Source organism: Poecilia reticulata, linkage group LG5, assembly GCF_000633615.1.
Source record: "Poecilia reticulata strain Guanapo linkage group LG5, Guppy_female_1.0+MT, whole genome shotgun sequence".
Lineage (NCBI taxonomy): Eukaryota > Metazoa > Chordata > Actinopteri > Cyprinodontiformes > Poeciliidae > Poecilia > Poecilia reticulata.
In genome coordinates, this window is record NC_024335.1 from 29,800,543 (window position 1) to 29,817,835 (window position 17,293).

Genomic DNA, 17,293 nt, shown 5'->3' on the forward strand with positions numbered 1-17,293 from the left:
TTTCCAAATCAGTTTCTTTTAATAAAACACATATGAAACTTTAACAAAAACTGTAGCTGTGTGTCTGTGTCTGGTGAATTTTTGGTGAAAACATGTTTCTTCATTCGTGGGTAAAAAATCCAGACATGTAGCGATTTTTCATAATAATATTACTCAAGAAAAAGTAAAAAGTGCAGTACAGCAAAACTACATTAAAAAAACGTTACTCAAGTAAATGTAGCTGAGTAAATGTAACTAGTTACTGCCCAATCTGCTCATGGACAACACGTGTTGAAGGAAAGGATTGTTCATTCTGTTTTCCACACAGGCACAGAAACCATGGCAGCCGGCATAACTTCACAGCGTTAGAAAACACTGCTGAGTGCTTGGTCAACGCTGGTCCACATCCAGGATCTGTAATCAGTAATCAGATCTTTGCTCCCATCACACTTCACTTCCTCTGCTCTCTGACTCCATTAAAGGTGCCAGCTCTCAAGGTTGAACCCAACAGTCAGTGTTGTGCAAACGCAGAAAAAATTAAGTAATATACTCAACAAGATTAAGATCCTTCATTTCAGTCTGGTGAAGGTTAGGATTAGGAATATACAAGTAATTGTTTTGGTCAGGCAGAAATTGTAAATACTAAAACTGATGAAACTCAAAGTCCTCAGTTGGATTGAAGTTCAGCGATGTGTGTGTGCATGTACTTGTATATGCTGCCTATAGGGGACCACAGTCACTACTTTTACCCACAAAGCAAGGTCATTTGTCAGTGAGGACATTTTCCTGGTCCTCAGTTTTCTCAGTCCTACTAGGTTTACAGGTAATGTGAATGTACTGGTAGTAGTTAGGTAATAGTAGGAAAAATGTCTGAGTTAGGCATACTGTAAATGCAGTTACTAAATGAATAGGCAAAGCAAAGTCCTCAGAATGATAGAAGTACAAGTGCATGCGTGCGTGCGTGCGTGCATGTCTGCCTACAATGTTGGGTTGTGGGGACCCAACATTGTGGGGACATTTTCTTGGTCCCCATGAGGGGAAATGCTGTTTTTGGGTTAGGGGTGGTTTGTGATGCTTAGGGGTAGGGTATAGAATAGGCTGTAGAAAATGAATGGAAGTCAATGAAAAGTCCCCACAACTCATGAAAACACGACTATGTGTATGTGTGTCTCCATGGAGTGGAGACAGTCGTCTATTAACTTGGTCTCAAATAGCATATGTTTACGACCTACTTCTAGGAAAATAACTGGGAGTGACTGAGTGCCAAACAATCAAATCTACTCAGGCTCTTCAGAAAAGATTTCTAGAACTTTTGTGAATTAGAAATCCAGACTCTCACTGAAATCTGCCAGCATAATGTGTGGAAAAACACTTTTCCAAAAGATTTATAATATTTTTGGTGTTTTGTGTGAAACAACAGTGTTTTGGCTGAAGCAGCTCTCATGTATACATATATGTATAATGATTTGACTAGGGGAAATGATAGGAAATGTAATTTACTATGTTTACAGAAGAATATTTTTAAAACCAAGTATTTCTTTACAAACTTAAGACAAATTGGTGTGGCTACAGCTAAAGCCAGATATCTACATATTAAATAAAAAGACACATGCATGTTTTTTCTCATTGTCTGAAGTTAAATCAGACCAAACATTTTGTGTTTTAGGTCATTTAGAATTATACAAACGATTTCTGCTTAATACCAGAAAACATGGTGAATTTCAGACAAATGTGTGTGCACCTTTTTATTCAGCTTATGTAAATACCTGGTTTCAGTTGTAGATACAATTTGGCCATTTACCATTAGAGACTAGAGTTTGATTAGGGATGAAAGACCTTAGACTGGACTTGGACTTGGCCATGGGTCAGAGACGGGATCCAGCAGAGAGGATACAAAACATATTCAGTCTGAGCTTATCCTCGCTGTTTTTTTGTTTGTTTTTTTACTGGATTTGTAGTCATGGACAGGTCAATGATTGATTGACAGACTGATATCAACCCAACTGTCGTCATCATCTGTCTGCCTCTGTTGGTTTTGTCCGTTGCTTAAAGATAAACAGTGAGACCAGCGGGGTTGCAGAGACCTTCAGGAACATCATCTGACCGCACAAATACTGCAGTCAGACGTCATCAGGTACACGCAGGTCAGTGGCTTTGGTTTCGCTGATGAGAGCTGCTTGTGTCTAACTAGATTGTGGGACATTGTAACACATTATGTCCCATTTATTTCTCAGATTATAAATACGACTGGAAGATCATTGTAGTCCATTTTTTGTTTTTGGTGCTTCCACTTTCAACGCACCTTTTTTATTAGGGATACATCGATTTATTGGCCGGATGATTTATTGGCTGGATGATTTATCAGCGCTGATTTCCTTAATTTTGGTAAATTGGTGATTGACCGATACTTACATTTCAAGGCACTCTTATCTACCTCAGCAAAGGTCTAAAAATAAGCCATTTAGAAGTTTGACCGTCAGACTGGCCCACCAGGTCATGTCTACACGTTTGCAGTAAACAATAGTCACACAACTGTCGCCAGCTCTGTGGCTTTCTTGTTGTATGTAGGACAAAAGAAAAATTGGTATTGGATGAAATCGGAATCGCAGGTCAGGCATTTTAAAAATAAATTGGTAATCGCTGATCGGCCAGAAATCTGCAATCAGTGCACCCATACCTTTTATGCTTTTCACAAAACATCCAAGCCAGATATGAGAGCAAAGTGAGATTGGGGCTTCAAGATAAGACTTGATTTTGGTCAACATTAACATAAAGCAGGCAACTGGTATTCTGTAATCTAAATTTCATCTGAGAGATGCATTAGAATACTTGTTGTTTAGGGCAAGACTTAACCAATCCATGTATAGCTGACCACAAATCATAATTGGAAAAAAACAGTTTCTGTCGGTTCTGGGTGAATTATCTGAAACTGTCAGTCAGGAGGCATTTTGGGACGGCATTCTGTTGGAAAAGATGATTGTCCCATTCAGTGCAAACCAAATGAGATGACAAAGTTACAGCAGAGAGGGGTGAAAGTGATTCTTGGTATATGTCGCTAGAGATTTTAATCATTGACCATGGAGCCTTAATAGTTAAAAGCATTTCTAGATCGTCATAAAACCCTCTTTATGTATAGTCTCACACCAAGAGTGGAGAGGAGTGAAATAAGTTATCTATGCTAAACACAAAAAAACTAGAAGAGGTTTCCTCAGATTGCAACTTTCCAGATTTCACATCTGTTGTGGGGGAGAAGCTGTAGCATAGCAGAGAGTGAGGGGGAGGGTGTGAGTAGCACATACGCTAGCAAGACTGACAGCACTAAGACCCTCCTCCTAACTCTGATTGGTTGTTTTTGACCTGGAGTATTACGCAGCTTTATCAGCTACTGGCTGATTAGGATTTAGCTGAAGTGTTTATATTTGTTATATTTGTGTTTAAGAATGACAACACACTGTCTTCGAATAACATACAATCACCACATCAAATTTAAACTTTTTACATTTTTTTAAATATAAAAACATAGTGATCTGCTGGCGGACCGCTCTGGCGCCCCATAACGCCGAGCTTAGCTGGGAGGTTGAGTCACAGCAGGAAGAACAGTTTCCGTTTGTGAAGACCTGGACATAAAAATGTGAACTATTACATACAAAATAAACCCCCCAATAAACGACAAAGATTACTTGAAAGGTTTTATTTATAGATGAATCTTAAAGAGAACAAAGGGGAAAAAATATATACGTATATATCCATATGTACTCATTTATGTACAGGCAACTTTACAACTAGAAATGTTTATAGCCGTCAATGTGGATAAGAAGGATGTGTTGTAGGAACAGTCTCTGTGGCGTTGCAGTGATGCAACGATGAACAAGTCCTGCATATGTACATACATTCATAGGATGCAAATGCCTCTCTGTTCACACAAGCATTACAAATTCAAAAACTGAATCAATGGAATGATGTACCATATTGTATATCTGCTGATGTTACGTCACACACAGCAGAGTGGCAGCCCTTAATATTTACAGGCAGTAAGGAGGGACTCCGTAACGGAGACGTTGTCACTGAATTACCTGCAAGTTCACTCTGCTGGCAGCTCAGTGGGCAGGTGTGAAGTGTGAATTTCAGTGTTTAGCGACAAAACATTCTTGCTAGCTGACTTGCAAGGCTATCGCGGTGTTTGCAGTTAATACACAAGGTAGAGTTGAGGCAGGTTTTTGTCATTTGCAAAATAGCTCACATATTGAGGCATATTGAAATGTTCTAAATAGTCACTAAGATCCTTATATACAAAAGGTGACAGCTGCCCATTGGAGCTACATCTAATTATCAAAACCTCTACCTCCTTGGTTATTTTGAGTCATATTGCCTGGGCTTTTTTCTTTCTTTTCTTTTTTTTGGAAGATTGTCATCTTAAGACTGCATCTACATCTACGTGTGAGATATACGGAAGGCTGTACTAAATACTAATGATGGTCTTATATTTCACTCTGAAACTTGTTTTTATTTCTGCAAGATCTGTGCAGTGTATCGTCGTGACAACATGTCCACCTCTGATTCTTAATGTAGGACGGGGAAAAAAAATGTCTGGCCACAAATGAAAGAAAACACACACTTTCTGAGCCAGCTTTTGCTCTCTGACAGAAATCTGTCGTAAGGTTTGAACTTTGACCTATATCGAAGACAATCAGCATGTACTTAGCTAAAATGTACTTGATTTGCGTTGTCATTGACGGCCTCTTTGTGCCAAAAACATTAGAATGTGGGAAGAGTTCTGTGTAACAGATTCAATCAGTCGTGTTTGAATCTAATCACAACAGTTCTCTAAATGTGCGCAGATGGCTAGCTGAAGAACAGAAGGGAGCTTTGGAACGAAGCAGCTTCAACGAAGACAAAGTTACAGTGTAAACTTATGTGGATGGGGTGAAACCACAAAATGTTACCAAGTATTTTTGGTTTATTTTCTAATGCAAATGTCTCAGTACACTTGAAATAAGATAAAACTAACTTAGAAGGAACTGTTCAGCAAGATATACTAGCTTGTTTTAAGTCAATAATGCCTTAATATTGATGAAAAAGTTCTAGTTCCAATGGCTGATTATTTTATTGATAAGATAATTTCACCATGGCAATAATCTGCCAATGGAACTAGAGCTTTTTCATCAATATTAAGGAATTATTTACTTAAAACAAGCTCCTACATCTTGCTGAAAAATTACTTGTAAGTTAGGTTTGTCTTATCTCAAGTGTACTAAGATATTTGCACTAGAAACTAGACCAAAATTACTGGGTAAGATTTTGTGTTTTGCAGTGAATATTACCTCTCTAGTCCCTGCCAGTCGGGATCCAAAGATTCTGTCAGAGATGAAATGTCTAAATCAGCACAGAAAAAACTAGAAGTCAGACTAGACACGACTTCTAGCCACATAATCCCAGTGGCATTTAGTTTCTGGGCCTTCAGAGAGTGTTAACCATTTAAATCTGCCACAGGATAATGTTACAGTTGCACGTGACGTCACGCTGTTCAGACCTCGGTCCGCTCCACCATGACGGACGTCAACACAACCTAAATGTTTCTGTAAAGCCTGTCAAAAAACAGACATCTGTAACCTATTATCGCTGTTATTTAGTTGATTTCACTTTAAAAGTTGTCAAAGGACGCTGCGCAGTCGGCTGTGTAAACAAACAGACAAGGATAAAAACCAAACTTATTTTGTTGTACAGCTATTAATGAGGAAAGATATGGCAGCGATGGATATCAGCCGTCAGTCATAATGACTGGCAGCCGTCGGTGTAACTGCGGATTTGCAGCAAACGCTTTTTACAAGGTAAGAAGATTAACGTTCACTTTATAAGTAATTATGATTACAAAAATATCAAATATAGAATTATGGAGAAGGTATGCGTCTGACCATTAGTAACCATGGAGAAAATGCTCCACCATCACGTAGCCTAGCATGTATGGAAAACTTGGGGCTTATATGGTCGGTCTGACTGTCCAATCAGAGACCGGAAAACTTCTGACGTCACTGTGGTCTTTCTAGTCGGCGAATCTGAAAGTTGATGAACTGTTTGCTTACTGACAGTGGGCCTGCTCTACTGATTCTGCAGGCCGATAAGATTGACCCTGGCAACACATAGAGACTGAAATATGATTGGGTGAAACATCAATAATCCACTTAGACATGTGCAGGAAGCAGTGGAGCCAAGAGAATAGTTACAGGTATTGGAAGTGTTTACTTCCAGTACTTACTATTGGAAGTAAATCTGTGACGTTCAATTGAAGATATAATTGAGGTTGTAGGGATCCTGAAGGTGTTTAGGCCTGCAGTGAAGGCCCCTGCTGGCATCGTCCGGACTAAATGAAAACAAGCTTACCGTATCTTCTGCTGACAGAACAGACAGAACAAACATCAGTGCAGACACAGCTGTTCCAGAGAAACTAAGCAATGGCGGCTTGTTTCAAACTGCTGGAGGGGTTAGTGGAAGTCGGCCGTCCCTGGGTTTCCGGTTGATTACAGCAAATCCCAGACAGCTCCGATTTAGAGCAAGGTTTTGAGGTTCAAGTACGCACGCATCCTCACAATGCTTCTGTGGTGTATTACTCTGAGGAGTTGATCCTCCCCTGCGATCCCTGGAAGAACACGGAAGAGTCAGTTGGCCGAGCGAACTGTCCGGCCGCTTCGTGGAAATCGGTGGACTTTGATGTGTTTCGACAGATGGTCACTGCGGGCAAACTTTTTCTCACACACAGGGCATTGGTAGGGTTTGACACCCGAATGGGACCTCCTGTGACGGGACAGCTCATCAGACCGGGAAAACCTGGAAGGAGGGAGGAGAAAATGAAATGTGAGGATGAGTGGAGAAGGGCTGGTTAGCCTGGCAACCACAAGCTATTTACTTATTGACTAAACTGATCGATGTTTACAGGCGTTTGCTGACGAGGATCAATAGTAAGAACATAAACTTCAGTAATAACAGCGATCCACACACGTTTCCATTTGTGCAGTTATATGGTCAATGGAAACGCTGCTATGGATACAGTAAATAAATACAAATAAAAAGGCACTTTTTATTTTTTTGTACACTTGATTAATTTTTAGGGACAAAATTTCTTTCCCTTTTCAGTGATATTTGGATTTCTACATTTTTACAAATACAAACCTAATGAGTGAAAAAAAGGGAGAGAAATTGAAAACCCAGTCATAAATATATGCCTAAAAAAATAAATATATACCCAGCCTTCATTTTAATTAAAATGAATTATTTTCTGGATGTCCTGACCCAAAGTAACTTCAGGTAGAGCAAAGTTATGCTCAGTAAAAAGCGATTACACCCGATCTCTACTGATCAGAATGAAGTAGGTAGTTTTTTTTTTATAATCAGTGAATGATCAGCAACTGATGATTTAGCTCATTTAGAAAAGTGTGTAAAAGTCTCCTGCCCCCCAAATATCTGGTTATATTTGACAATTAACCAACTTTGACAGTTAGCTTTACTTCTTCTGCTCATTATGTTGAGACTCTTATTTTGGAAGAGAGACTGTCTTGGGAAAATGGAGCGTCTTCCTCAAATTCCCTCTACAAGAGATCTTTCCTGCCAGCAGCCATCACTATCTACAATAACTCTTTGAAGAATTTGAGTTAATATGGGTTACAACCACATTTAACTTCCCTGGAATTAATAAAGTATTTTTGAGTTTGAATTTGAGTCAGGAAGTAGTTCTGACAAAATGGTTCCAGTCAGGCGACATGAAACCAGATCCTCCTTTTACTCTCAAGCAACATCTTGTTTGTCCAGCCTCTAGACAACCGTTTCCTCGCGAAGCTGAGCTGATTTAACCACGTAATTATCGGCCGCAAGCCGAAGCGTTTCACACCAGGCTGTAACTCATCGGCCCTGCAGCTCGGTTAGGCCAGCGTGGAATCCCAGCTGGACTTGGAGGAGAGGAAAACACCGGTTGGCTGAAGCGGCGCGAATCTCAGCTGCAGGCCTTCCTCCCAGCAAAACAAGATGTCTGCCGGTCACTGCACACAGCTGGACTCTGCAGCCCAGATGTTCCTTAGCTGAACGCGCAAGATACAAAACCCACACGGTGATGTTGAAGTGTGACCGAGCAGCCATGTTTCAACTGAACTGGTGAACCTGGTGAACACTTTAAGATACCAGAAGATCCACTACAGACTTAGAGACACACAGTTGAAAAGGTCAGTGGAGTTCTGTTGAGAGGGTAGTCACTAGATAAAATCATTTAAAGATTTTACCTTAGCTAAAATGTTACCTAACTATGTTAAGCTAGAAAAAAAAAATAAAAGTAGACTTCTGCCATCTAAAAAGTGCAGCCAACTGTAATGCAGACCTGCCAACAACCATCACAACCTTCACTAACTCTTTGAAGAATCTGAACAACAACATTTAATTTCCCTTTGGGATCAATAGAGTATTTTTGAAATTGAATTTGCCAACAGCTCCACACACAGAAATGTCAAAATAGTTCATTTGCTGTTATGATGGATTTAAATGCCTGTTTACATAGAAGGCTGTTTTTATTATTATTATTATTATTATTATTATTATTATTATTATTATTATTATAGCTACACTATTGGACATATTAGCAGAAAGATTTACTACAAACACTCACTGGCCAGAAACTATTTTCTTGGCTTTATATGAATGAAGTCAACTTGCCTAATAAAGCTGCTGCTGACACAGAAGCTGCTTTGAGTTGCAACCACTTTTATTTATAAAAACAAAAATCACAATCTCAACTAGATCATTTATGTTAAACACATTTAGAAGCTGCACATACAGTTTGCAGGTAACTGGACTCCAACTGGAAATGCACACTTTGTCACATTTATTCCTATGCATGGCGGCTCTCAAAAACTATTTTTATTCTGCCAGTAAAAATACTGGCAGAATAATACTACAGAGAAACCTTCGCTGTGGAGGTTTCTTAACCTCCACAGAGAAAAAAAACCCTGCCAATCATTGCTTCCACACAAACGACGGTTTTGCTTTGTATTTGACCTTTTAGACGACTACATTTAAGAATGGAACAGGATCTATTACATGTCATTATGGTAAAGATTTACGCAAAAACATTTGATTATAAAAATAAAGCTTGGAGGAGAAAAAGAGGGAGCATAATCTCACCTTGGTGAGGTGATGAGAAGATCTCTGCATAGATATCTGTGTTTGAGGGGCCCAGTGGGCCCTCGGACCACCGCTTGGCTAACATTAGACTGTCAGACTGTGAAGGAACTCAAACCACATTTAGTCTGAACCTATAAGGTTCATCCTAACAGGAGGCTGAATTCAGAGTGACTCTTAACACACTCCCCTCTGTTCCCTCTCTATTCTTATTTGTCATTGTGGATGAAGATCAATAAATAAAGGCCAGTTATGCAATAGGGGCCTGACTCTCAGCAAGGAGGGCCCGGCTCTGTGAGGAGTTTGTTCTCCTGGTTGATTTACTCTGGCTTCTTCCCATCATGTTCACCTAAATAACCTGACTGTCCATCTCTGCGTTAACCTGCCTCACAACCACAGACTGCTGCAGATGGACACCATCACCACCACCACTAGCTGAAAGCTGAACGGATTCTGTCATTAAGAAAATAGCAACATAATCTTTGCATCTTAAAACATAAACATAGTTTAATTTTCTAACAATGACTCCCATTGGAATATAAAATGTAGAGTATAATTTAGTCTCTATTTAATGGTAACTGGAGAGGGTGTTTCTTGATTTGGTGCAGCAGTGGTTTTGCAGTGAGTCGGTGATGTCCAGAGTTGACACCAGCTGCTGGGAACACGGTACTGATCCGGTGTAGATTGTGGAGAGATCTGACTCCAGGCAGGCCTGGAGTTGCTCCGCCTCGGCCAAATCAGTGTTTGACAAGAGTTTGACAATTAAGTTTTAGTGTCATCATCAAAACGGCACGCAAATCTGAAAGGAAATCGACACGCTGAACTGGACGACCAGACAAAGATTACGACAGCTGTACTTTCATGACGGTCAGCGCTGCCCAGCATCACCGTTTACAGTACGAAGCTGAGGGGCATTTTGCTTCCTGTGGTCCCCCCTTGGTTCCCCCCTTCAGTCTGTTGCTCGATTCTTCTCGTCTTTCATGCCGTGAGGCGGTTTGGACGTTCCTGCCCACAGTCATGGTAACTATTCAGTGCTTATTCTTTGTCGGGTCAACAACCTCACTCTTGCTCCCTTCAAGTGATTGCATGCAAGCCGAGGTAGGGCTTTTTTTCTGGTTTGTCTGCAGCTTGCTAAGAAAACCACTGTCTTCCATACAGTACACTTCTTTATTCGATACTATAGTACTGTATAATAGTCAGAAGTGGGCAGAGTACATAAATATTTTAGTCAAGCAAGAGAAGCGATTCTTCATAATCAAATTACTCAAGCAAAAGAGTGCAGCATAGTAAAAATACTCCTAACAGTACTTTTTTTTGCAAAATATTACTCAAGTAAATGTAACCAGTTACTACCCAACTCTTGTTATTGTACTATAGTGTAGAACTATAATGTACTACATTATAGTAAGACGAATCATCCCTCTACACCTAACCATTTACCTTAGCTGTAAAAAAAAAAAATCACTTTTCCTTATGGGGCCCAATAAGGAGCAGCAGGTCCTCAACGTTTTTGGAAAGATGGGCCTTACAAGATGAGAAATGCTGAAACACACACACACACACACACACACACACACACACCCTGCCTTTTGTAAACAGACAGAGGTCCTTTTGTTTGCTAGAACACAGTTCCTGGATTAAACTGAGCAAGCGTGTGCAACCCTCCTCATCCTGTCAGAACATATGCTGGTTTCCAACTACAAACCATGAGCAGCAGCCGACTGAGAGGTCAGAGATAACACAGGACCTTCAGGACGGATTACTGACACCCTGCAAGACGTGGCAGCCAGAAGGTAAACTGCATAGTTCAGACCATACCTATGCATTCAAGCACAATCAGAATATCCATTATACTGATTTTTAGTATCATACCATCTAATATGGCCATTTGGATGCAGCCAGTCTTTGTTTGTGGACTCCAGCTTTTCAGGAACCGGGAACTTGGTGCAACAAGTACAAGAAACGAGACCAAAAATAATCCGTCCACGTTAAATAATGAAAGGGAAAAAATACATCTTCAGATCAACTCAAACTTGTTCAAATGAATGCAGTAGCTCCACATGTAGAACAGTTTATGGAGCTAAAAAGGCTAAAGAAAGAGACGTTTCTGAAACGTGTTAACAGGAGAATGTGAATATACAGTGCTGTTCACATCTAATCACATTTTTCATTTGGGCTTTAAGTGCATCTTACTGCAAAGTTCTATAAATGGACTGAACTTATAAACTGATCTTCCAGTTATACTCAAAGAGCTTCATACCAAACAAAACAATAAATCGGTTCGCTGCTTATTCTCACCTCGGGCCACTAAATCTGTTGGGAAAAAACACATTTGTCGTTGGGGGGGGGGGGAAGCCTCTCTGTCCTACCATCACAAATGTAAACCTGTAGAATCTGTTAGGCATTACTGGAACTTAAACTGGAAGCGTTGGTCACCAGAGATGGGCAGCAATTAGTTGCATTTACTCAATTACTTTGACTTGAGTAACTCTTTTGGGAAAAAAGTACTTTCTGTACTATTTACTCTTACTTGAGTAATTTTATTATGAACTATCAATACTTTAATTGGAGTAAAGTTTCTGGATTCTCGACCCACTGAACGAAAAAATAAAAGTTTTAACCAAAAAAATTCACCAGACAGACACACAGCTACTGTTTTTTTTTTAAGTTTTATAAATTTTTATTGACAGAAACTGATTTGGAAATTATTTTTTTTGCATGATTTTATTATTTTTCGTTATTGATATAAATTATTGTCACTTTGGTTCTTAAAATACCAAAATTTCCAATTAATTTTACATTCTGGTCCAACTGATGATGTAATTTTTAAATATTAAATTGCTAATTTGATCAATTACTCAGTAGATTTGTTTTTTACCAAATACTTTTTCACTCGAGTCATTTCTTGGACGGCTACTTTTAACTTTTGCTTGAGTTGAAATATGTTGAAGTAGTGCCCCTCTTACTTCAGGACCATTTTTATGTCCTCTGCCCACCTCTGGCCATGGCAAGATGACTCTCTAGACCTGAAACCTTAAATAAACACGTGGGCTGAGGTGGAGAGCAGACAGCATCAGGATTCTGATCATCATGTGGAGCTTCGACCTTGTGAAATACCGAGCGCTGTCCTGTGTCCTGTTGGCTGAAGGAAGATGTACAGAGGGCTAACAGAACGGCTCCAGCAATTGCACCACCACTGGTTTAGTAAGAACATGCAGTTTTCACCCACTGAAAAAAAAGTTACTCAGATTAAAGGTTGGACTTTAATGAATGAATATGTCTCAGTGATATGTGTGTGTATCTGGGGACAGGGGAATATTTTAGGTTTACAGATGAACCTTGCAGTAAGAAGGCCGCCACAATATTCTCCCACTCGCAGCTCCATCAAACCTGATGACAGCGACACAGAGAAGCCGTTTCTAAGGTTACAATTACAACTTCCTCCACTCTCATGAAACAGGAGGACGTCAGTCTGAATCAGGAAACTTTACAACTTCAAAGAGCCAATTTGAAAAAAAATTTAGAACATTTTTTTTGTTGAGTTTAATGAACACTAGAGGTGGGAAGAGGACCCAAAAATTGTATTCAACTAAGAGTAGAACTACTGGAACATATTTTTTACTCAAGTAAAAGTAAAAAAATAGCCATCCAAGAAATTACTCAAGAGTAAAAAAAATTAAATTAAATAGGTAAAAAGTCTACTGAAGTACTGAGTAACTGATCAAATTATCAATCACTTATTATTTTAAAGTTATATCAATCAGTAGGTTGAGAATCCAGAAATTTCACTCAAGTAAGAGAAGAGAGACTTCAAAATAAAATGACTCAAGTAAAAGTAAAAAGTATAGCGCAATAAAAAATACTCTTAAAAGTAAATCTTTTCAAAAGTTACGAGTTAATATCCAACTCTGTCCATAGCTACAGGCTGCTGAAACCTGTTCTAAATCCTTCTGCACCACGGAGTCTGTTTTATTGTTTCACTCGGTGAACCACTTTGTGTAACCAACAGAAAAATAACTGATTACATAAACATCAGAAGCCCACCCGGTCCCGGTGGCACCCACCTCCATCCGCAGCCCTGCCAGTTGCAGGCGAACGGCTTTTCCCCAGTGTGCCTCCTCAGGTGGGCCTTCAGGTGGCTGCTTTTTGTGTACATCTTGTTGCAGCCAGGAAAAGAGCACTTGTGCATTTTAATGAGATCTGCGACGGGACTCTTCTGGAACCTTTGACCTCCAATGAGAATGGCCGACGCCTGGCTGGCAGCGCTCTCCCCCAGCCCGAGGGGCTTGGCTGCAATGGGGACTGGCGCAATCCGCACGAACTTGGAGACACTGAGGCTGGGGGATGGCATGATGTGGGGCACCAGGGCAAAAGTCTGTCCTTGGATGTTGACCAGCAGCTGTGCAATTTTGATGTCTGAGATGGGTCCAGGCTGTGAGGGCGGGGCTGCTGGAGTAACCTGGGTCAGCGTGGGCTCCTGCTTCACCCGGATGGGCTGAATCTGGACGACGACGGGCGTCCCACTGCTGCTAGTGGACCTGTCTTCTAAAGACGGTTTGTTGGTTGAGGTTTTCTTGGCACCTGCGTCAGATTTATGCGTTGGGTTGACTGATGATGCTTTGCTGACGGGCAAGGCCGCCGTTGCTGGACCAGAGGTGCCGGCGGTGGGGACAGTTTGGTCTGAATGCTTGGCATCTGGCTCCAACTTGAGATCCGAAGTGGACGCCCTGCAACACTCCAGACCCCCATCTAAACCAAAAGTTTCCTCTGGTCCAACATCAAACCCCTCCTGCTTCACCGTCACCAACTCCATATTCTCCTCAAGGAATTCTTCAATCTCCTCCAGTGTCGGATGGAATGACCCTCCGAGCTGTTCTGCTGTCTCCACATTTGACCAAGTGGGAAAGTTAAAGTCTTCCTCCTCCACCGGCTCGTGTTTGGACAGCCCATCTCCTCTGGAGTCCCACTGGAAGGCGTTTAGTGGCTCGAGTACAGCAGAAACTCTGCCAGCGCTTCCTAAGGAGGTCTGGGACAGCAGGTGGTCCAGGATGCTGTCCTGGCTTTCAGCGCTGGAGCTGCTTCCACAGCTAGAGCTGAGCTCCGGCGACTCTGGGCTGGAGCAGGAGCGAGGGCTGGATAGCACGCTCACATCGTCGTCTGAAAATGGTGACGGAATCACCTGGTAGGAGCCGAGGTCCGACACCATGTCTAAAGGGCTGTAGGCTCGTAGATAACAGCTGAGTGGAAGGGAAGTCTCTCCGCTCGCTGGAGAGTTATCCACCATCCCGGGCCAAATTACTTCCTCTGCCTGGATTCTGCAGTCTGTGTTCACACAGGTACGAGAGAACTTGTCCTTGGCCGTGGAGAGGGGTAGACCAAATAAACTAAAGTAACCAAGGTCACCCTCCCCACTCCAGTGAGAACCTCAAAGCCGTACAGGAAACAATCCAGAGGTGTCCAGGCTGGATGCCGGATTTCTGCAAGGACGAAAAAGCAACATCGAGAAAATGTGTTCAGATTCTGTAACTGCTGGTATGTGTGAGTGAAACTAAAAACAATCCACCTCCTCAACATTTCATTACATGAATTTCTGAGAAAAAGTTGAGTATGATATATAAAACGCTTTATGACGTTACTGACACATAAATCGTGATTCAGCTTGAGGTTTATGCTTTGTTATGTCATCTTGTTTTTGTCAAGGTTCGGAGTTCATGATTCAAAAGATGAATCAGAGAAGGTCCGGTCTTCAGTTTGCGAATTCAAACTCAAGAGAAAGGCTTGACCCTGCTACTTTTGTGTTCTTCTGCTACTCTACAATTTGAATTATTTGGTGATTATTTCATCTGTTAGTTAAGTTTTCTCTTAGTGTTTTTCTCTCCATAGAAGCCGCAACTGTTTATTGTTGGAGGACATCGGCTGAGATTAACCATTAAAGTTTCCATACATAAATGAATCATATCTTAGTTTTCTTTCTGAATCCTGCTCTGTCTTCTCAAACCTCCAGTCGGTCGTGGCAGGTGGCCGCTTGTTCTGGTTCTGCTGGAGGTTTCTTCCTGTTCAAGGGGAGTTTTTCCTCTCCAATGTTGCTACATGCATGCGTGGTATGATGGATTGATGTAAAGTCAACAACTTAGTACAAGCTGCTGTTTTTTCTTAGATAGCAAACTTTTAAACCAATTTGAACAATGAACTAGACTTGGTGCACGTCACCATTAGCATCAGTTGGAATGTATGGTGGTTGAATTGAAATGACTTTGGTAAATGATGTGTTGTCATTATGCACTCTATAAACAAACAGGACAACATATACTTTGTCCTGTTTTCTGATTTATTTAGAGCAATACACACATAGTTAGTTTAATCAACTCTTCACTCAGGTGAGTTTTCCTCTCAGCTCTTATTCGCATTTATCTAAGTTTTGACATACTGTAGACCCAGAAAAACTGTTTCAGTGTATTCTTTTAAAACTAACATAAATGAAGTTGACAAAACATCTGCTTTTTTTTCCCCCGAATGACCAAAAAACAAGATTTCATGAGAAAGTTAGGATTAAAGAGGAAAGCGGCCTGTGTTTTTATCTTCCCTATAGTGTTTTGACTCACTAACCACAATGAGTTCAGCATTCAGCGTTTTGGTGACCAGGTTCAAAAATCCAAAGATAATATTAAATTGAATGACGAATGAGACAGGATTGTTCTAAGACAGAGTGGACGGTCTTCTCTGATTCCCATTTTGATTGATATTAATCAGATTATCAGGAATTTTCTACATACATTTTTGTCCAATGTTCAAAAATCGGACTTCACTCAGCCAACATCTGGTTACTGCTTACCACCAGCATCTCTAGTAATTTTTTTTAATTCAGATGGTAGATTATTTGTGTATAACAGTACAGGAGTACAATTTAATTGGTTTATAGGTTACACTCAAAGGTCTGATCCTGGACTAAACTGTAAAGAGCAGCAGTGATAGATTGTGGCGGTATCATATTCCTATTAATGTCCTACAGTAGGGCTCATAAATAGGCTGCTTTCCTAGAACGTGGGGGCTTCGGCCTCCCTCCCCTCGTGTTTCTCTCCGTGCTTCCTTTCCAGGGGCCCCTGCATGCTCCGAGTGACCGAAGGTAAACCCGGGCGACTGGCAGACATAGAGAGCAGTTGTGCAGGATCACCTGCTCCGCTTGTTTACAGGACGGCAGCAGCCCGGAGCAGGAGCACTATGGATCACTGTCTGTCATGTTTGTACAACAATTTATGTCGAACAATCTGAACTATTATTATTATTAGTTCACAGTAAACCCAAATATAACCGATTATTTAAAAAAAAAATAAAAGAAGATGATGAAATCTTGTATTTGTTTTTTACATGAAGCTATTTCATCTTTTTTGTAAATCTAAATCTGATGCGACCAGAGAGCTGTGGTGCATCATGTAATTTACAGTTTGGTCCAGAACCAGAACCAGAACCCTCCCCTTCTCTCCTCTCCTCCTCGCCTCCTTCACGTAAACATGTTTTCATCCAGGCAGCAGCAGCAGCAGCATATGGCACCGAGAGAAAACACTCCCCTCACCAAGTTGGATCCGGTCTTACCGTGGTCAGGGTCCGGGTCCGGGTCCGGGGAGACTCCGGGGGCTCTTCGTCATCCCTCTGGGTCGGAGAAGCAGCAGTTTATCCACACGGGGTTCACCGATCCACGCAGCGCAGCGGTCCGTCCGCTCTGCTCCCTCGGAGTTCTACTATGTGGCTGTCACATGACTGTAGTGGAAACCGAGAGGCTCCCACTGAAGGCTCGTCCCCGCTCCGCGGCTCCATTGGCCGCCAGAGGAGGGGACGGCGAGAGGGAGGGCGGGTTGTGAGCCTCCGTCACTCCCGTTTCTGCTGCATGGGCTGACATGTGACCAGGAGCGGGTTGTGCGGACTTATTGCCTGGAAAATGAGTCCAGAAGGTAGAGCGGCAGAAGTGGGTCGGCTGCAGGAAGGCCGTGGAAACAGAACACGCCTCCATTCCTGTACCTGCATGGCCAGAAAAATGAGTGGAACAGAAAGAGCTGCTGCTGGAGCTAATGCTTGAAATGAACGGTAGATTCATAAAAATGAACGGTGAAAATAAGAAAATAAATCTTTTTTTAGGACTCTGGTCCTCAAGGCACACTGCCCT

At 41.4% G+C, this 17,293-nt stretch overlaps 1 protein-coding gene across 1 annotated transcript; it reads right to left on the bottom strand.

Moving 5' to 3' along the window:
- Positions 1-5,218: 5,218 nt before the first annotated feature.
- Positions 5,219-17,110, bottom strand: LOC103465497 (Krueppel-like factor 15). Its single transcript, XM_008410391.2, has 3 exons — positions 16,726-17,110; positions 13,200-14,612; positions 5,219-6,801 (listed from the first exon to the last, which is right to left on the bottom strand). Exons 2-3 carry the CDS (start codon positions 14,417-14,419, stop codon positions 6,633-6,635), a joined length of 1,389 nt encoding a protein of 462 aa, XP_008408613.1. The 5' UTR covers positions 14,420-14,612; positions 16,726-17,110; the 3' UTR covers positions 5,219-6,632.
- Positions 17,111-17,293: the final 183 nt, after the last annotated feature.

Coding starts and splice junctions, on each gene's coding strand:
- LOC103465497 (XM_008410391.2), bottom strand. CDS start 14,419: ATGGTGGATAACTCTCCAGCGAGCGGAGAGACTTCCCTTCCACTCAGC. Junction 6,802..13,199: donor TGGCAGGGCTGCGGATGGAG/GTGGGTGCCACC, acceptor CCCTCCTTCCAG/GTTTTCCCGGTCTGATGAGC.